Source organism: Equus quagga, chromosome 5, assembly GCF_021613505.1.
Source record: "Equus quagga isolate Etosha38 chromosome 5, UCLA_HA_Equagga_1.0, whole genome shotgun sequence".
NCBI classification, from domain to species: Eukaryota; Metazoa; Chordata; class Mammalia; order Perissodactyla; family Equidae; genus Equus; species Equus quagga.
In genome coordinates, this window is record NC_060271.1 from 108,630,268 (window position 1) to 108,651,924 (window position 21,657).

General features: G+C 37.5%; 1 protein-coding gene across 1 annotated transcript in view; it reads left to right on the forward strand.

Moving 5' to 3' along the window:
* The first annotated feature begins 43 nt into the window (after nucleotides 1-43).
* CEBPZ (CCAAT enhancer binding protein zeta) overlaps nucleotides 44-21,657 on the forward strand; it is a 24,900-nt gene continuing 3,286 nt past the window's right edge. The window contains exons 1-13 of the mRNA XM_046660567.1: nucleotides 44-234; nucleotides 2,324-3,822; nucleotides 9,003-9,234; nucleotides 9,812-9,998; nucleotides 11,672-11,760; nucleotides 13,932-13,985; nucleotides 14,578-14,680; nucleotides 14,777-14,845; nucleotides 16,150-16,216; nucleotides 17,363-17,463; nucleotides 18,460-18,517; nucleotides 18,851-19,044; nucleotides 19,443-19,529. Coding sequence (XP_046516523.1) covers nucleotides 79-234; nucleotides 2,324-3,822; nucleotides 9,003-9,234; nucleotides 9,812-9,998; nucleotides 11,672-11,760; nucleotides 13,932-13,985; nucleotides 14,578-14,680; nucleotides 14,777-14,845; nucleotides 16,150-16,216; nucleotides 17,363-17,463; nucleotides 18,460-18,517; nucleotides 18,851-19,044; nucleotides 19,443-19,529 — 2,896 coding nt within the window. The 5' untranslated portion in view covers nucleotides 44-78. The remainder of the gene's footprint in view (nucleotides 235-2,323; nucleotides 3,823-9,002; nucleotides 9,235-9,811; nucleotides 9,999-11,671; nucleotides 11,761-13,931; nucleotides 13,986-14,577; nucleotides 14,681-14,776; nucleotides 14,846-16,149; nucleotides 16,217-17,362; nucleotides 17,464-18,459; nucleotides 18,518-18,850; nucleotides 19,045-19,442; nucleotides 19,530-21,657) is intronic.

The following is a 21,657-nucleotide window of genomic DNA, read 5'->3' on the forward strand; positions in this document are numbered from 1 at the left end:
CGCCCGCCCCCGTGCAGGAAGTACGTCACCCGCCAAGCGGAAGGAACGTGGGGACTATTCTCGCGTGCTGTGCTAGCTATGGCGGCCCCCAAGAAACCTTTGGAGTTCCATGCCAAGAGGCCGTGGGGTCCAGAGGAGGGGGGCGAAGATCCGGACGAGGACGACGAGGATGATAACGAGGGAGCCGAGAATGGGTTCTCCCTGGAGGAAGTGTTACGACTCGGAGGCACCAAGGTAATGGCCTTGGACTCCCGGAGAAGGGGGACAGAGGCGCGCGGAGTGGTCCCTCTCGTGGCTGGGCAAATGGCCCAGACGCCCCCGAGCTGCGGCGTGGATGGCATCCTGGACCCAGATCCCGGCTTCGAAATGTGTTCTGTGCGCTTCCCGCGCTTTTTGTTTTCCACTACTCTTTACAAGAGAAAAGTAGTTTAGAATTGAACCGTTTTATGCCGTGGCCTCTCTTAGGATGTAGATGATCATCTCATTTTGTTGACGTCGTATAACTGGGATTCCATCAGGTTAGAGAGGACTTACTTTTTTTGGTCCTGTCCTCGTGGCAGTGTTCTGAACTCCAGCAGTGTTGGAATTTTAAACTTCTGTTTTTACAGAGTACGTGCGTGTGCGCACTGTACGCTCAAGAAGCCTTCTCTGCTCTCTTGGGTTTTACATTCTAGTGAAGGGAAAGAAGCAGTAACTAAACTTTTGAATACATAGTATGTCAGACGCTGAGTAGTGGGATGGAGAAAAATTAAACGAGGATAAGGAGTGGGAGAGGGCGTCAGTTTTAAATGAGATGATCGGGGAACCCTTCAGTGAGATGGTTGAGCAGAAATCTGAAGGAAAGAAAGGAGTGAGCCATGTTGTTGCATGAACAACAAAAATGTCAGTGTAGCTGAAGTAAGGGGAGATTAGTAAGAAATGAGGTCAGAGAGGTAAGAGAGTGGGCTTTTGTTCTGAGTTTGATGTGAAACCATTAGAAGATTTGGAGCAAATACGTGACACAATTTGTCTTATTTTTTATTAAATATTGTTTTCGTTTGAGACTAGACTTTCAAGGGGGGTAATAGAAGCAGGAGAAATGCAACTTCCAGGGGCAGGTTCGGAGTTTGCTCTGTGTTTGGATTGTATTTAATTTTCGAATATGTAATACGTACACATTCTGCAAAAAGGTTTCTTAAAAAACGAAGGGGTACATGGTGATAAGTCTCTTTCTCACTTTCATCTCCAACCATGCAATTACCCTTCCAGGAAGCAATCGTTTTTATAAGTGTCTTTTGTATCTTCCAAGTAAACACACATATGTGTGTGTGTTATTTTTTACAAAGAAGGTACCATACTATATATATAATATTTTGCATCTTTTTCCCCCCTTACTATCTTAGAGATCCATCCATATCAGTACATGTCACTCGTTTTATGCCTGCCTAAATCATCGTGTCTCCCTTAATTTATCTAACCAGCCATTTATTGTGGGTATTTAAATTGTCAGTCTTTTGCTATTTTAAATAATGCTTCAGTAAATAGCCTTGAATATATATTTCCCCACCACGTTTGTAAGTGTATGTGTAATCTAAATTTGTGGAAATGGAACTGCTGGGTCAAAGAATGTGTGTCTTGTATTTTGGTTGAAGTTGACAGATTGCCCTCCATAGATGTCACGCCTCTTGACACTCCTATCAGCCAAGTAGGAAAGTGCCTTCCCCGACACCACCTGTCATAGCTTTATCTTTGCTTATCTGACAGATTAAAAATTGGATGTATCATTGTGGTTTTAATTTGGATTTCTCTAAATGTCAGTGAGGTTGAGCATCTTTTCATATTTTCAAAGAACCACTTTTTTTCCTGTATGAACCAATTGTTTATATCCTTTGCATATCTTTCTGTTGGGTCATTTGTTACTTCTTCAACTGATGTGTAGGAACTGTTACATTAAGCATTAAGCCCACTTACTTTGATATGAGTTGCCAGTATTTTTTTTCCAGTTTATTTGTCTTTTGATTGTTGTGTATGTTTTGTATGTGAGAGAACAGTTACCCGTCCTTTCCTTTATGGGCCCTGAGTTTTATGTCAAATTTGGAAGGATTTTCCCTATTCTGAAATTATTTTTTAATTATGTTATACCTTCTATTATTTTATGGTTCTATTTTTTCACATTTTAATCTTTGATCTATCAAGTTTTTATTTTGGTGTATGGTGGGAGTCCAGGCAATACCCTGATGACTCACTTTAATTGATTGCAAAGATACAGATTTCACATTAACTTTTGAAGTTTTAACTAAACTCTTGGATTTGTAATTTACTTTTATCTGATATTTTTATACAGCAAGATTACATTATGCTGGCTACTTTGGATGAGAATGAGGAACTGGTGGATGGAGGCAAAAAAGGAGCCATTGATGACCTTCGGCAAGGTGAATTGGAAGCGTTCATTAAAAATCTTAGTTTGGCCAAGTATGCAAAAGCTTTCTTAATTGAAGAAGATGCACCAGCTAAAAAAGATCCTAGCAAAAAAGAAGCAGGAGTATCTAAAGTAGATAATAAAAAGCAAAATGTGGCAGAAAATGGAAGGACATCGATGAGTAGTAAGGTGAAAAATAAGAAGTCAGAACAACATTCTGCTGAGAACAGCAATGCCACACCAAAAGCAAAGAAAGAAAAACAGCAGGACATCTTTGAATTCTTTGAGAGACAGACGTTGTTACTCAAGCCTGGAGGCAAATGGTATGATCTAGAATATAGCAATGAATATTCTTTGGAACCCCAGCCTCGAGAGGTTGTGTCTAAATACAAAACCTTGGCTCAGAAGTTGTATGAGCATGAAATCAATTTATTCAAAAATAAAACGAATAATCAAAAGGGAGCCTCTTCTACCTGGATGAAGGCAATTGTGTCATCGGGTACACTGGGAGACAGGATGGCAGCCATGATTCTTCTTATTCAGGATGATGCTATTCACACACTCCAGTTTGTAGAAACTCTCGTGAACCTTGTTAAAAAGAAGGGCAGCAAACAGCAGTGCCTCATGGCTTTGGATACCTTCAAAGAGTTACTCATTACAGACCTTTTGCCAGACAGTCGGAAGCTACGGATTTTCAGCCAGCATCCTTTCAACAAACTAGAACAGTTGTCCAGTGGGAACAAGGACTCAAGAGACAGAAGGCTGATATTATGGTATTTTGAACACCAGCTGAAACACCTAGTGGCTGAATTTGTGCAGGTCTTAGAAACTCTAAGTCATGATTCATTAGTAACCACCAAAACTCGAGCCCTTACAGTGGCTCATGAGCTTCTTTGTAACAAACCTGAGGAAGAAAAGGCCCTTCTTGTGCAGGTGGTAAATAAACTGGGAGACCCTCAGAACAGGATAGCTACAAAAGCCTCCCATCTCTTAGAGACACTGCTTTGTAAACATCCCAATATGAAAGGCGTCGTGTGTGGTGAAGTGGAAAGGCTGCTCTTTCGCTCAAATATCAGCTCCAAAGCACAGTATTATGCAATTTGTTTTTTAAATCAAATGGCCCTCTCCCATGAAGAAAGTGAATTGGCTAACAAATTAATAACTCTTTATTTTTGTTTTTTTCGCACTTGTATCAAGAAAAAAGATATTGAATCAAAAATGCTTAGTGCCCTTTTAACAGGAGTGAATAGGGCATACCCTTATGCCCAGACTGGTGATGACAAAGTGAAGGAGCAGGTTGACACGCTGTTTAAAGTGTTGCATGTTGTGAATTTTAATACCAGTGTGCAGGCTTTAATGTTGCTTTTCCAAGTAATGAATTCTCAGCAGACAATATCAGATCGATATTATGCAGCATTGTACAGGTAGGTACAAAGCCTTCTGATGTGTGAATGTGAGGAATGAAGTGCCATGCTGTGGGGCAAGAGAAAGACTTAGAAAATTGGATTTGGGGCCCCCTCCTCAGCTACTTGCTACGCACCAGCTTTGAGTATGTCACTTCATCTTTGTTTCTCTGTTGGACAACTATGTTATATGCTTTGAGTTCATTGTTTATTTTTTATTTTGAGAAGTTGTTAAAATACAGGGAAATAACACCCTAAGAAAGCATCCATATCCCACCACCCTAATATTTCAACGTTAACATTTTTGTCTATTTGTTATAAATCTTTTTGGATATTAAAGAAATAGAACTGCAGATATAGTTGAAGTTGCCTTCTCCCCCTCCTCCATCCTCAGTCTTATGTTTCTTCCCCATGTTCTTCTCACAGCTCATTCAACTAGAAGTTTTTGAGTGCCAGCTGTATGCTGGGCCCTGTTCCAGGTGCTCAGGATACAGCACAGTGAATAAAATTCCTCATTGTAACACACTCATTGAGGGATGATGTTTGGAACAGTGTGTAAACATTTGGAACTGTTGAGGTGTACCAACAAGCTATGTATTTCCTTCTAATTCATTTTTGTAATTTTACATGCGTATATCTTGTGAGAAATATAGCATAGTGGCTAATATCTTGGACTTAAGCCACACTGCCTGGATTTGAGTTCCAGCCATTAGTTTGCTGTGTGACTTTGGACAAATTACTTAGTCCTCATTAAAACGCTATTGGTAAACATGATTGATCCCATTTTACTGTGTCTTGTTTTGTTCATCTGTGAGATGGAGAGGAACGCACCTATCTCATAGGGTTATTATGAAGATTATAAAACTACCCCAAGGTTACACAGCTAGAAAATGACACAACTGAGACTTCCCTAAAATTAACAAGTTAATGTATATGCTAACCCATGTAATCTTCATAGGTGTTCAGTGCTTAACAGTGCTTGCACATAGTGCTCTGTAAGTCTTGGCTGCTATTATTACTAATAATATTCACATGCATTTTTGAGTTTAATCCTCTTAAAAGCTCTCCAGTCTTTGAGGTACAGTAATTTGTGCAAGGTCACACAGACATTATGACGCCAAGTTAGGTGGCAAATCCAGGGCTGTTGGCTCTGGAGTTCATGACGTTTCATGGCGCTCATTGCACTGGTACCCTGAAAAGAATCTCAGAGATCTTTTCTTACTCTTAGGAGTCTACAGTTTTTTAAAGTAATAAATTCTTAACTTTTTCAGTTTGGAAAGAGCTCCAACGCTGAAAATGTAAAGGTTTTGGGGCCTTAGATTTTTTGGTAAACTTTGAGGGTCTTAAAAACTTTAATTTTTAGAAAATGTTTGGAATCTATTGGAAGTGTATTTTTCTAATATCTGTTTAACATCTGAGTTTAACACAGTCTGACATCTCTGAGGAATACATTCGTACATTCTTTAAGTTGCTACTTGTGAACCGCTCTCTCAGATGGATCTCCTCCAAGGGTTTTAAGCCTTCTTAAAGTGTATCTGGAAGCCGGCCTCATGGCTGAGTGGTGTAAGTTTCAGTTCATGCGCTCCGCTTCCCCGGCCCGGGGTTCGCTGGTTCAGATCTTGGGCGCAGACCTGTGCACCACTCATCAGGCCATGCTGTGAAGGCATCCCACATAGAAGAACTAGAATAACCTACAACTAGGATATGCAACTATGTACTGGGGCTTTGGGGAGAAAAAATAAACAAGAGGAAGCCTCGGCAACAGATATTAGCTCATGACCAATCTTCCTCACCCAAAAGCCTACTAAAAAAAAAAATATATATTTCCTCTTGGTTTAAGAATCCTTTAAATAAAACTTCTCTAATATTAATTGAGGGATAAAGGAAATGAAGATATTATTTGGTTTACAAAAGTGATTTATTAAAAACTTCAGGAACATTTTCTCTGTCAAATGGTGAAGACACACCCATCTAAATTGTTCTCAGATGTTTCTGTTGATGTGTAATGGAACTGATGATTAAAAATGAATTGCAAAATGGATGGAAATGTTGAAAAAATTAAATGTGAAGAGAGAAAATTGAATATCAAAGATTGAATAATATAAAATATCACCAGTAGGTACTAGGATTATAGAACTGATGAGTGGGGAAAACTGGGTATGCAGAGCAATATGAAAATGCCTTATAAAGTTAAATATTTTCATTTTTAGAATTAGTGGGAAAAAGTTAGTAGATGTGCTTAGAACAAGAAGTAACGATTTCACATGAGCATATCTGAAGGATTGTGTTAATTCTGTGTGTCCTAATGTCTGGTTGTCCACACCAGTTATAGTGTCTCTAGGATTCAGCAACTAGGATGAAGAAAGAATTTAAAAATTATCATATGAGATAATAGTTCAGCAGCCTGCAAGAAGAGAGACTTTGGGGCGGGAAGGACACGTAATAGCTATATGGGGTCAGGTATCTGAAAGGCTGTCATTATAAAAGTATAATTAGGTTATTTTGTTGTGGGGTTTTGTTTTTACCAACTGTATTGAGATAATTGACACATTTTATGTATTGAGAGTGTACAACATGTATATGTGATTTGATATACGTATATATTGTAATGATTACTATAATCAAGTTAATTAACACATCTATCACCTCACCTCACATAGTTACTCCCTTTTTTTTGGTGGTGAGAACGCTTAAGATTTACCGTCAGCAAATTTCAAGTATATGATACAGTGTCAGTAACTGTAACCGTAGTCAGTGGGCTGCACAGCAGACCCCCAGGACTCGCGCATCCCAGACTGAAAGTGCGCACCCTTTGACCACCGTCTCCCCATTTCCTCCCAGCCCCTGCCACCACAATCTGTTCTCTGTTTCTATGAGTTTTGCTGATTTTTTAAAGATTTTTTTAAGTTTTTTTTTAGATTTAGAGGGTTTTTTTTTCAGATTCCACATATAAGTGAAATCATACAGTATTTGTCTCTTGCTCACTTCACTTAGCATGATGTCCTCCAGCTTAATACATGTTGCAAATAGGATTTCCTGTTTTCTCATGGCTGAATAATGTTCCGTTGTATGTGTATATGTATACATACACACACATCTTTGTTATCCATTCATCTGTTGACAGACAGGTTGCTTCCATCCTTTGGCTACTGTGAATAATGAAACGCACTTGGGAGTGCAGATATCACTTCAAGACCCTGATGTCATTTCCTTCAGGTGTATACCCAGAAGTACAATTGCTGGATCATATGGTAGTTCTATTTTTAGCTTTTTGAGGAACCTCCATACTGTTTTCCATAATGGCTGTACCAATTTATATTCCTACCAACAGTGTACAAGAATTCTGGTTTTTTTTTTTTTCAAGATTTTTTTTTTTTTCCTTTTTCTTCCCAAAGCCCCCTGGTACATAGTTGTACATTCTCTGTTGTGGGTCCTTTTAGTTGTGGCATGTGGGACGCTGCCTCAGCGTGGTTCGATGAGCAGTGCCACGTCCGCGCCCAGGATTCGAACCAACGAAACACTGGGCCGCCTGCAGCGGAGCGCGTGAACCCAACCACTCGGCCACGGGGCCAGCCCCAAGAATTCTGTTTTCTTCACATCCTCACCAACATTTGTTCTCGTCTTTTTGATGATAGCCACCCTAACAGATATAAGTTGATAGTTCATTGTGGTTTTAATTTGCATTTCCCTGATGGTTAGTGATGTTCAGCACCTTTTCATATGCCTGTTGGCCATTCGTATATCTTCTTTGGAAAAATGTCTCTTCAGTTCCTCTGCACATTTTTTAATCTGGTTGTTTGGATTTTTTGCTGTTGAATTATATAAAGTTCCTTATATATTTTTGTATTAACCCTTTATCAGGTACATGGTTTGCAAATATTTTTTCCCATTCCACAGGTTGCCTTTTCATTTTGTTGATTGTTTTCTTTGCTGTGCAGAAGCTTTTTAGTTTGTAGTCCCACTTATTTTTGTTTGTTGCTTGTGTTTAGTTATTTTGCTTCAGAAGGCAGTAGTGGAATTAATGGTTGGAAATTACACAAGCAGATTTCAGCTGTGGGTAAAGAAAGTATTTTCTGATAAAATGAGTTATCTAAAATTGGATTGGGTTCCTAGTGAGAGAGTGAGCAATCCACAATCACTAGAGATGTTGTACAACCACTTACCATGGAATGAACCACTTATTCATTCAATAGACATGGAGCACTTAGTTATTCAGTGCCAGGCACTGGGGTTACAACGATGAATAACACAGGCATGGTCCCTGTTCCACTGGACTTTGGGAGGAAAGAGAGGAAGGAACTGATGGAACAATGGAAGAACCTATTTTTTAATTTATTAATTATTTTATTTGTTTGTTTATTTTTTGTGAGGAGGATTGGCCCTGAGCTGACATCTGTTGCCAGTCTTCCTCTTTTTGCTTCAGGAAGATTGTCCCTAAGCTGACATCGGTGCCAGTCTTCCTCTATTTTGTATGTGGGATGCTGCCACGGCATTCCTTAATGAGTAGCTCATAGGCCTGTGCCCAGGATCCAAACCTTCGAACCCCAGGCCACTGAAGCGGAGCACATGAACTTAACCACTATGCCACCGGGCTGGCCCCTTGAGGAACCTATTTTAGATACTGTGGCCAAGGAGACAGTTACTGGGCAGAGAGAATAGCGCATATGGAAGGATGTTAGACAATTAGTTTATTGGACTAGAGATTCTCTGAAGTCCTCACAATTCATATAATGTATGGTCGTCACTAGGACTGTGGGGAGGCTGCCTCTGGTCACCCACCTGGTAGGCAGTGATAGAAGGATAAGAGCCCTGGTCTAGTCCACTGCTTTCCTAGGTCAGTTTTCATTATTTGGTTTCAGATTAGCCTTTCATGCACGGTTCTGTATGTATATAAAAATCATACTGTTAGGGCTCTATCCTTTTTGTCTAGAGAATGGAAAACCACTTGGAAAAGAGAAAAGAAACCACAAAAAGAAGTCTCTTGGTCCTGTGGTTTTTTGTTTGTTTTTTGATTTTTTCCATCATTCTTTCTGTTGTGGTCATCGACTTCCGTTTTACATCTTAGGGCAGAAATGGTCCATTGTTCTGAAACAGGACGTTTATCCCTAACTAAGATGAGGTTGGTGGTTGCCTCTAATACGTAACTGCTGGTTGTGGAGATATTTTATGAAGAAACATTTGATCTTGTTTTTGTTTTACAGGAAGATGTTGGATCCGGGGTTGATGTTGTGTTCTAAACAAGGCATGTTTCTGAACCTTGTCTACAAGTCCCTGAAAGCTGACATCGTGTTGCGCAGGGTGAAGGCTTTTGTGAAGAGGTTGCTTCAGGTTACTTGTGAACAGATGCCGCCATTCATATGTGGAGCTTTGTATCTTGTGTCTGAGATCCTTAAAGCAAAACCAGGTTTAAGAAGCCAACTAGATGATCATCCGGTATATTTACAACTGCTTTTTAAATCGAGTGGGTTCTGAAATGTATTGGTGTTTTTCTCTTTGCTTCATTGATAATAACTTACGTAGTTTCTCTGGAGCATGTGAGAGCATGAGTCCTGGAGTCGGACAGACCTGGATGTTAGTCCCAGGTGTACAGTTTACGAGGTGGGCATGTTGTTTGACCCTTTTACTCATAAACTGCGCTTCACTAAACTCCCATTATATGAGATAGTTACAGACGGTTCTAGAGCTAGTAGCTCTCTGAAGTCTGTTCCTCAGTTGTAAAATAGACGTAGTAACACCTGCCTTGTCGGGTTATTTATAACACATAGAAATTCATTTGAAGACCGAATGTTTTCATGTAGTAAAGTTGCAAAATCTCAAGGATTCTTGGCTCAAAACTTAACTCTATTAGATTTAGAAAGAAGAATATGGTCCCCTCTTGTTCTGAATTTTTGCCGATGGAACTTTAATCTTTTGCCAGAATCGCAACAAGCGAATCTTCTTCAAAACTGCCTCACATAGTTGAATACAGACTTCAGTTGATTAACCCAGATTCATTAAACCATTTTTTTAGGAGTCTGATGATGAGGAAAACTTTATTGACATAGGAGATGATGAAGACATAGAAAAATTCACTGATGCAGATAAAGACACTGAAACAGATGCAGTGAAAAAAGTTGAGACAGAAGAAACTGTGTCTGAAAGTCATATGGAAACCAAAAAAGAGTCTGCTTCTTGGGTGCACTTTGATAATTTGAAAGGTGAGTTTCTTAAATGTTTAAATTAGTCTCTTAAATTTTTAAACCAGGGAGTTGGATCCCCCTCTAATCTTAATAGAAATTAATATTATACCATGATGTGTTTGTGTGTGTGTGTGTGTGTGTGTGTGTGAGTGAGTGAGAGGAACATTAGCTCTGAGCTAACATCCACTTCCAGCCTTTTTGCTGAGGAAGACTGGCCCTGAGCTAACATCCATGCCCATCTTCCTCTACTTTATATGTGGGACGCCTGTCACGGTATGGCTTGACAAGCGGTACGTAGGTCCACACCCAGGATCCAAACTGGTGAACCCCAGGCCGCTGAAGCCCCAATATACCATTTTAGAAGTCCTCAATATTGCTTTTTTTAAAAATGGGAGCTCTCAAAACCAGATATGTTCAGGACCTTAAAAGTAAATTTTTAATATATTGGATCATTGATTTATTTATTAACAATACTACAGATAATAAATCCACATTTTAAAATAATTTAAATCTTAGAGATTAAAGCAAGTACCTTTTGGAGCTGTGAAGATTTAGGGAGAAAACTGTGGACATGTTAGATGCACGATGAATCTCTTCCTTCACCCATCAGTGTAATAAGTTTATACGTTTGAACAAGTTTTAGTTTTTTGGCCTTTATCTGTACATGTAAAGGCCTTGAACATGGAACATATATGAAGACAACAAATGTTTATACACGAAAGTTTGATTTATAAACAAAGGTATTTGATTATATGTTGTGAATTGTGTGGAACTTTTGGTTATTTTGTTTGAACATCATATTCACCCTCTACAGTTTCTTAAAGTAATGTTTGGGGACTAAAAACTTTCTGTGAGATAGAAACTTTAGATTTTCCATACATGCGCACAAACTGAAGTAAGTCTATTAATAGAATATTACAGCCAAAAGAAATCTTAGAAACGCAGCCTCTTCATTTGAGTCTGTAAAGAAAAGTGCACTAGTCTTGAGGATCAGGCAGTGTGCCAGACCCATCTCTTCACACTTCTTTGGGACTCTTGGTCAGATTCTTTCATCTCTCCAAATTTCGGTTTACCTGTGGAGTGTGAAAGCGGTATGTAACCACCAGGAAAGTGTTGTAAAGACTCCATCTCCTCGTGCCCTGAGGGCTAAACTGAGGATGGTCCTTTGAAGGGTGCTGGGCTGTGCAGTGTGCAGCGGACAGTTCAGAGTGTGTTCTGAAAGTCCTTGGTTTTAAATTTTTAATCTGGAGCTTCTGAAAACATAAGAAGATAATGTAAAACCTGTTCCAAGTGAGAATTATTTCTGGGTATAACTTAATGACAAATATTCAGTGCACTCTAAAATTCCAAGAGAATTTAGACCTATTTCATCTTCAAGTTATTTGCATCTGAACGCTTAAGACCTAATTGAACCAGATATGGGCACTTTTTGTTGCTGTTTGGAAAAGGGAGTTTTGAAGGGAGCTTTTAGTCATTAGGCTAAACATGCTGCCTGGTTTATTCAATTGCAGATGCTAGCTTGGGTATCAAGATCAATCCTTGATGGAGTTTGGAGTTTTTAATCCAGGTAGACTGCCTGGCTAACTGAGAATGCTGAAAATTATAGGTGTTGGTGACAACATTAATGGTGGTTTTAGGGACCTCTTGGGCTAGGAATAAAGCATTTGAGAAATAGTTTTTTTTGTTCTCAGGTGGGAAACAGTTAAAAACATATGATCCATTCAGTAGAAACCCTTTGTTCTGTGGAGCTGAAAATACAAGTCTTTGGGAACTCAAAAAGGTAAAATAATTTAAAATTGTCTTTTAATTCATTGTGTGCTATATATTTGCCCTCATGGATTTAACACCTTGAAGTTTCCATTTTTCTTGTAAATGATAAATGAAGGAGTTTAGTTATTTAGACAGTTAATTGGCATAAGGAAGCAATTTAAAGTATGTCATCTGGCTGTAATACTTTATAACCCATTATTTCTATTGCTTCTGATAAACATTAAATTTACACATTTCTGCATTCACATGTAGAAACTTTTAAATAGTGTGCATGTAAAGTAAGGATGTTGTACATGGGTATAAATAAATTTTGCTTTTTGTAAGTAGAATATTGCATATAATGGCTTTATAAAATGGGTAAGTTTTGCTTTATGCATTAGATATCCCTGGAAAGTTTTGTGATCACAGAACTTCTTGTAAATAAAATTACTTTTTAACTGCATAAGAGGAACTCGTATTTCTAATAAACTTTCTGTGATTTCTTTGGTAAAGCAAACAAGTGTCCTCCCATGCAGACCCCTATAGGTCCCTGACACCTTTTCACCAAGTCTGCAAGGTCACCGTTACTTTCATCATGATACCAAGATGTTATTTGCCCTTGTCACTGTGTTGACAGTGGCACTGATGTTATTTAAGAAATGATAGATAAAACTGCTGGTGCCTTAACAAGAAAAAAAGACAGTAGCACCCAGCTGCACTTGTAGCCTTTTATATTCTTCACTGCCACATACTTGCAGGGGGAAAAAACCCAGTATCACGTAAGAAGGATGGAGCAGGAAAAATTGTTGATTTTATCACCTTGAACCTGAAGTACATGTCTTTCTAATATTCTGTGTACATATATAGCAAGAATGCATAATGCATCTCTGCTGTATACCTAAGTATGAAGCTTGTCTCCTTTCTCAAGGAAAAGTGCCTGTGAAGTTGTTGGAAACTCAGCTTGCTCTTTTTTTTGTGAAAGACTGGCTGACAGTCATACTGGTTATTCAGACTTGGGGATTTGGGAGACATCTTCTTAGAAATGAATGAAGCAGACCTGTTAACTTCAAGCAAAACAGCTGACAGTATTTGTTGTCAATGATACAATTCAAGCTTTTAAGCAAAGATTAAAATTTTAGAAATCTTGTAACCACCACCTTGAGCTTGACAGTTTATCAATATGTAAAAGCTTTTCTGATGAGATTGGTGGTGATACTAACAATGTGACTTTTGTGATAATGTGAATGAAATGTGGCCAGCATTTGGAAGAATTGCGTAACTCCCTGAATCAGTGTTTTCCAAATGACCAATACACAATGTTACAAAGTCCTATGTAAATAAAAGATCCATTCAAAGTGGACCAGTTAATTTTAAGTAGCAAGTACCAAAAGCTGCTTGATAGGGTTTCGGAGTCTATATTGCAACTAATCTTTGGTTACGGTATAGTATGAAAGAAGAAAATATGTGAAAGCCTATTAATTAATCCTCCTTTTCCAACTATATATCCGTGTGAGGCCAGATTTTCTTCATCTACTTCAGTTTAAATAAGATGGAATACACAAGCACATATGAGAATCCACTGTCTTCTTTTAAGCCAGACATCAAATAGATTTGCAAAACTGTAAAATAAGGCTACTCTTTTCACTAATATTTGTTATGAAAAATAGTTATTTTTCATAAAACATTTATATTAATATGTCATGGGTTTATTGTTATTTTAAATGAACTATAAATGTTTAAAGTTTTTCTGTTGCAATTTCTAATAAGGTAAATATCAATAGACATATCCCACTTAAGGAAGCTCTTGAGAGCCTTGTTTTTTTTTTTTTAAGATTAGCACCTGAGCTAACAACCGTTGCCAATGTTTTTTTTTGTAATTGCTTTTTCTCCCCAAATCCCCCCAGTAGGTCCTTCTAGTTGTGGCATGTGGGACGCCGCCTCAGCATGGCCTGACGAGCGGTGCCATGTCCACACCCAGGATCCAAACCAGCGAAACCCTGGGCCGCCGAAGCGTGTGAACTTAACCACTCGGCCACGGTGTCGGCCCCCAGGGGCACCTTGATTTTTAAGTGTGTAAAGCGCTCCTGAGGCCAAAATTTTGAGAATCACTCTTCTAATGTATTGGTTTAAGTTTCGGTTCTTTGGATTTTCTTAAATATACCATTGTGTAAGAGTTGACCTTATTCACATTTTTCTTTTTAGCTATCTGAGCATTTTCATCCCTCTGTGGCCCTTTTTGCAAAGACTATCCTTCAGGTAAGTCTAAAATATTCAGAAGACAAGAAATAAGGAAAAATAAGTAATCTAGTTTTAAATAATCAATCATTGGTCTTACAGTCTTTTCTCAACCAGATAGAATCATATACATTTTTCTGCTGTTGTAAAGGAGCAGTGGCTTGTTTAATACAGAGCAGCAGATAATTCTTCCTACTCTGAGATGAATGGATATACAGGATACTAGAAAACCACACCAGTTGTTTATTACATTCTGGCTTTTCTCCTGGAGAAAGATTGCCCTTTCCCGTTTGCTGTGTTTGCCACTTCAGGGTTTGTGTCCTGGTTAATGGTGCAGTGACTTAGAGTCTTAGTATCATTTATCTATTCATGAAGTCAGCAGTGCATCGTAAATATATATGTGTATGTATGAGTTTGTGTTTAATTTCTTCAAGCAAAGAATAATGTGCATGAGAGGGATATTTCGAGGGTCATTTATTGCGTATTTGTGCCTTTGATGCAGTGTAATAGATGCTTACGTTTTTCCTCTTTTTTCTTATCTGGCTGCATAGATATAATTTAAGTTCTTGATTCCCACCCTACCCGACCCCCCCTCACCCCCGCACCTTTTCAGGGAAATTATATTCAGTATTCAGGGGACCCACTGCAGGATTTCACACTAATGAGATTCTTGGATAGATTTGTATACCGAAATCCAAAGCCACATAAAGGCAAAGGTATGCTTCCATTTCGGTTTTCACTGTTGATATTCAATAAACAGTGTGAGCATATAACTGGGTCTTACGTTACATTGTCTTCATTTTACATTTCAGAAAACACAGACAGTGTTGTGATGCAGCCAAAAAGAAAACATTTTATGAATGATATTCGTAGTCTTGCTGGTAAGTATAAAGCCTGGACAGTTGAAACTGGCAAGATAGTGCAAGTGAGTAACACACAAATTGTGTTATTCTCTGCTCCATCTTATCAGAATAAAACCTAAGCACCAGAGATGTTATCCATCTTTTATTCCCAAGAATGTGAATGCATTCTCAAGTTTACTGTGTCTGACTGGGCCTTTTGTTTGTTTACTTTATTGCAGGAAATTTCAAACATATCCAAAGTGAATACCCAGATAGTATGATGAACTCCCCTGTAACCATGACCCAGCTTCCACAGTTATCAGCATTTTGCCATTCTTGTATCTGTAGCTTTATCACTGACCCCCTACATGTATAATTATCTTCTACCAGATGGTTCAGACCATCTTAAGCTCTCTCCTATGGGCTTAGCATAAACCCACAGCTGGTTTTGTCACAGAGCATCATTGTAAATTTAGTTGATAACCTTCTACTTCTGTGGGTATCTAGAACTCACCTCGTGGATCTGATTCTCTGCTTTTCTATTCAGGGCAGACATGTCTTTGCGTACCAGAGCCCAACTCCTTTTTGTTCTGAGACTAAACCTACACTTTATAAATCATTTAATTTCCAGCTGACATTTGGCAGAGGTCCAGAGATGTAAAAGGACTTGTCCAAAGTTAATAGAGTTAGAAGCTAAATCCCATTCTGATCAAAATGAGTCAGAAATTTTTATTCTGAAGAGGGAAAACTAATATTCTTATAGTTTCTTATTGTTCCTTAGTTTTCCTCAGTGTTAAGTAAAATTGTGGATAATTCTGTTTACCTTTAACTTCCTATTCCCAGAATGGCAGGCGTTATGGTCATTTTTCTGAGATGAAAATGACAACTTTAAAATGATTATGTATTAAGAGAACTCTCTGAATTTTTATTTCTCTTGAAATTTGGATTCTGGATGCAATTAGAGGACAGTGAGAGGACCCTGTTCTTTCACTCTGATGCCCTGTTGGCTACGTACTTCATTGCAGCCAACAAACAGTTTCAAATGTTGGGTCTCTTCCACACAGACTCTTTCTCTACTTTATATGTGTGACGCCTGCCACAGCATGGCTTGATGAGCAGTGCCATGTCTGCACCCAGGATCCGAACCAGTGGGCCCCAGGCCACCAAAGTGGAATGTGCGCACTTAACCACTGCGCCACTGGGCCGGCCGCAATATACAGGATCTCTTCTGTCCACCTTCCTTATGTTTTGAGACTTTAGAATTGTAGGTATGCTGTATTTAGTCTTAAGAACCTGAGTAACATACAAAGGATTACTTTAATAAAAAATTTTAATTTTCCTAGTGAACAGTAAGGAGTTCCTTGCAAAAGAAGAAAGCCAAATACCAGTGGATGAAGTGTTTTTCTACAGGTAATATACTTAATATACTTTCATTTGGGGAACTGTTTAAATTTTTAGATTCCTTAAAATGCTTTCTTAACATAGGCCCATCTTGAAAAGATTGAGGAATATGTCAGTATGCATTTTTGTGAAGATTGATATCTACATGAAACCAATACAAGTAAATTTAGGGCTTTTGTTTTTAAGAATTTAGCTTAAATTTTCTTTTATGAATCTTGATTTTACAGATTTTTTTTTTTTTTTTTTTTTTTTGGTGAGGAAGATTCACCCTGAGCTAACATCTGTGGCAAACTTCCTCTGCTTTGTATGTGAGATGCCTCCACACCATGGCTCACGAGTGGAGTAGGTCCACACCCAGGATCTGAACCTGCAAACCTAGGCCACCAAAGTGAAGTGTGCAGAACTTTAACAACTCAGCCATGGGGCCTGCCCCCTTGATTTTGTAGAATTTAATCTTGAATTTCTTTTTTTAATATATTAATTTTCTTACAGGCTTTAAATCTGTATCAGTCCAACATAATTATAAACAACTCATGAGTATTTGTCCAAAACATGGCTCTAAGCAGAATTAGCAAAATTCATTGTGCTACTATAGAGATAAGTCCTAAACCTACTAGCATTATTACTAACGCCTTACAGTGGTAAAGGAATCTTATCTCATCTGATTGGTTAATGTGGTTTGATTTAGTTTGCTTTTTTTGAAACAAGTTGTGTGAAGAATTTTGAGGGTTTGATCCTATCTGCAGAATGCTAGGCGTCACTGTACCCTGGTATAACAATAGCTCTAAGTGATGAAATGTTGTGATTAGACATCATTTAGAGCCACATTTTATAATATTGGAATACTTGTATCATTAGTGTTGACGCTGAAACAAACTTTTACTATGTCATTTAATTTACGATGAGGTGAGGTGTTTTTTATGAAGAACTAAACCCAATCTTTGAAATTTATTGTACTTCACATTTCAAAAGTTTCCAACTATTTTTTTAATTCGAAACTATTTTTTCTATAATAAATACAAATTTGAGTCATTTATATCCAACTGAGTTAACAGCTTTTACACTTGTTTGTGTCACTGGTCACAGGTGTTTTGATTATAGTAAAATGGGCCTTTTAATAAAATTATCAAATATATAATATGCATTTTGTTTTAGGTATTATAAAAAAGTTGCTGTTTTTAAAGAGAAACAGAAACGGAATGCAGATGAAGAAAGTATAGAAGATGTAGATGATGAAGAATTTGAAAAGATGATTGGTAATTTGTTTTTGTTGACTCTTCAATTTATAAAATAGTCTATTACTATTTATTTTAGAACCATAGAATATTAGTGGTAGAAGTGGCTTTAGTTTAAAAAATCATTTAGCTAAGAATACCGTGCAAATCACAATGGAGGATTAAAAACTGATGGCTGGGGCTGGCCCCGTGGCCTGGTGGTTAAGTTCTGCGTGCTCTGCTTTGGTGGCCGGCATTATGTTCCCGGTGCAGAGCTACACCACTCGTCAGCAGCCATGTTGTGGCAACAACCCACATACAAAATAGAGGAAGGTTGGCCACAGATGTTAGCTTAGGGCAAATCTTCCTCAATAGAGAAATTTTGATGGCATACGGCAGTTCACCCACATTTGCTCCAGAAAAATATATGATTGTGCTTGGACAGTTCATGGGGAAAAAAATTTGTATTTACATGAGTATTTTCATTCTTAAGGCCAAATCTCTTCTGAAAGAGAAAGCATTCTTAACTGTTTCTAATCTCCTTGCACTACTGGTGGCAATAGTCTGCTGTTCCATGTATTTTATCTTTATAATTCACAGAGCTAGAAAAACTCTAATTGAAATTTAGACTGAAACAAAAAACATGGGAAATTAGAAAAGCTTACATTGAGTTCACTTTTATTGCATATTGTATTATATCTACTAAAAATAAGCACTTAAATAGCTCTAATGTAGTAAAAAAGGCTGCAGTTGCTAAATATTTTATTTGATTTTTACCTTCTTTCCATAAAAGAACTGTAGAAAGAAGCTGAAATTAACTGGGACTGATTTTACTTTAGAGATTTAATTAAGGTCAGTGTATTCACAGGTTAATGTAGATTAATAAAACACACCAGCAATAGTCAGATTTGTATCATTTTGGTGTTTACTTGTCATAAACAGCAGAATCATGACCATGTGTTAATTGATTCAGATATGAGACATATGTCAACTTTGTTATTCTTTGCTGTATCTCACAATTTGTATATTCTCTGGCAGACACATTTGAAGATGATAATTGTTTCACCTCTGGAAAGGATGACCTTGATTTTGCTGGGTAAAATACTTCAATCTTTTTTTTTGTTGTTGTTGTTGTTGTTTTACTGTTTTCCCAGCATTTCCCAAATTGTTGTCCCTCAGAACAGCAGAGCACAGACAGCACTGTGTGAATGTACAGGAGAAAGGTAGTGAAGTAAGTTTGGGAAATGGATACAGTACTTTCATTTTGGACGTTTATAATGCACATTAGTATATTAATTAAAGGTTCTGAGCCATTTTAACTCTCTTTTTAAATCTGTTAACAGAGTAATACCCTTCTAGTCACCAAAACACACTTTAGAAAACAGTGTCCTCTTTTACTTTACAAGTTGCTATTGTTATTTTTCTTCAGCAACATGAAAAAGAAAACAAAAGGAGCTAAGGCTGACCCAGAAGATGAAGATTCAGAAGGCAGTGATGATGACCTTGATAACTTGGACGATGATGAAGTTTCTTTAGGAAGTATGAATGAAGAATTTACTGAAATTGATGAAGATGGAGGAACATTCATGGATGTGTTGGATGATGAAAATGAGGGCATTCCAGGTAAGCATTTTTAAAATATAAGACAGAAACAAAGTATGTCTTCCTTTCTTCCTCACTGTAGGCTAGTTTTCCTGTTGAAGGTTTTTTAATATTACTCTGTATTCAGATTAATACTCAGATCAGCCAGAAATGTAAAGAGGACCCTTACCCCTCTCATTGAAACTGAAGGGTTTTCTTTAAAGCAGTTGAGTTTTGAGTTTTGGACTTTTATTTTAATCAACAATTAGGCTGTTTGGGCAATACCTATTGAGATGTTACATTCCCTTTTTAAAATGTTAGAATAGTACTTAGCAGTTTCTAAAAGTTAATCAATATTCATCATAGCCCTAGAGCAGTCTTACTGTTTTTAAATTGCTTAATACCACATCTTGTTTTTGTTTTTGTTTTTTTGGTAACAGAACTTGACAAAGTCAGCTCCAAAGGCAATAGTAAGAGAAGCAAGAGAAAAGGTGCCAATGATTTTGACTTCGCTGGATCCTTTCAAGGTAAGAAAATGCATTTAGTCCTTTTCAAACTCACACAACGTGCATGTGAAAGTTACTGTTATCATTTTGGGGAATTCACTTTTCTAAATTGGTTAGTACAATTTAGTTTATGTTTTTATAATGGATAATAACATTTTTCTGTATTTTTAATATGTGAAAATTGTTTCCCACATACACCTTCAGTAATTTTCTCTTCCTAAATTCCCTCCTCTCACATTTAAATGCCTCTAGATCATCTTTTCACTCGTGTTTAAACCATTCAGTTATATATGTAAGCCCTGGATTTTTCCATAGACACCTATTGCGTTTTTCCTTTTCTCAACCCATTCTTACTCTTGGCCATTTGACCCTTCTAAAAGTCCATGCTCATTTTAAACTTCATTTTCCTTTTTTGTGAGATCTGCCATTTTGCTGCCATGACAAAATGATTTTAACTTCAAAAATATCTTACTAAAAAAAGATTTCTTCTTTATGCTAATTTGTTCTCTAGCATTTTTTAAAGTAAAGTATACCATAACAGATTATGCTTTTTAGTGTAACACTTATAAGATGCTAATAAAAGAAAAAAGTTTTATATTAAGTGATAATTTTAAATTTCTGATAAAAATGAAAAAAGCATTGTAATAAATATTTGATTCCTTAATTCTGTGGATAAATTCACAGGCTTGCTCTTTTTTCATGCTTTGCTTCTGTGCTTCTCTAGCTTCTACTTGCTATAAAGACTGATGAAGAATTTAAAAAACTGGCAAAGTTAAAAATAAAGTGTTTGACAATACTTTATTAAAATTAAACAGTAAATATTAAAAATATTTTTGAGGGGCTGGCCCAGTGACGCAGTGCTTAAGTTCATGCGTTCCGCTTTGGCAGCCCGAGGTTCACAGCTTCGGATCCCAGATGTGGACCTGCACATCGCTCGTCAAGCCATCGTGTGGTGGCATCCCATATACGAAATAAAGGAAGACGGGCACAGATGTTTACTCATGGCCAATCTTCCTCACACACAAAAAAAATTGACAATAAATATCAAAAGTAATAAAATAACTATATATATTGGTAGTAGTCTTTCAGAGTTTTATGCCTACAAAATTTTTATCATCTCTTTCAAATATTGCTAACAATTGTAGTTCTCTTAATTAGATTAGATTTATCTCATGCATGTTTAAATTATAACATGTTATCTCCCAGATTTTGTCTTCCATTGAGTGATGTAAGATCACACTTTAATAGTAGCATATGCTCAAATATAAGGTAAAGTTTTCCTCCAGATCATCTCAGAAAAAAATGTTGCTTTATCTTAAGTCCTCCTGAGACTGTCATACTGAAAGATTCTCTCTTGGGACCTTATTTTGAATAGTAAAGTACTATTTCAGAAGATACTAGGATCTCAAATCTCAATGAATAATAGTTTGGATGCTGACTGAAGGATACCTGACAGGATTTATTAAAACGAAAGAAGGAGGCAAAGAAATTTCAAACAGATGTCTTAATTGATCCTGGGGGGGGTTCACCCTATATTTGCAAATGTTGCATATCCTTCAGGAAAAACAAACCTTAAGAAGGCACTACTTGGGCCGGCCTGGTAGCACAGCAGTTAAAGTCCACATGTTCCGCTTTGGTGGCCCGGGGTTCGCTGGTTCGGATCCCAGGTGCAGACATGGCACCGCTTGGCAAGCCATGCTGTGGTAGGTGTCCCACATATAAAGTACAGGAAGATGGGCAGGGATGTTAGCTCAGGGCCAGTCTTTCTTAGCAAAAAGAGGAGGATTGGCAGCAGATGTTAGCTCAGGGCTAATCATCCTCAAAAAAAAAAAAAAAAAGGCAGTACAGAGTGCTTACTGATTGAAGTTATACACCTATTATAGGATGAATGAAAACCAAAAACATCTTTCCTAATGCTATACAAATGGGATTTTAGCTTAAGATAAAATATTCAATAATAGCATCATACACAGTTCTTAAATAACATAACCTACATTTCACCTTTATAAAAATTAACATGAAATTTTCTAGAAACTATTTTATCAAAAGTGGCTCTAGCAGCTAGCCCGGTGGCATAGTGGTTAAGTTTGTATGCTCTGCTTCCATGGCCTGGGGCTCACAGGTTCGGATCCCAGGCATGGACCTAGCA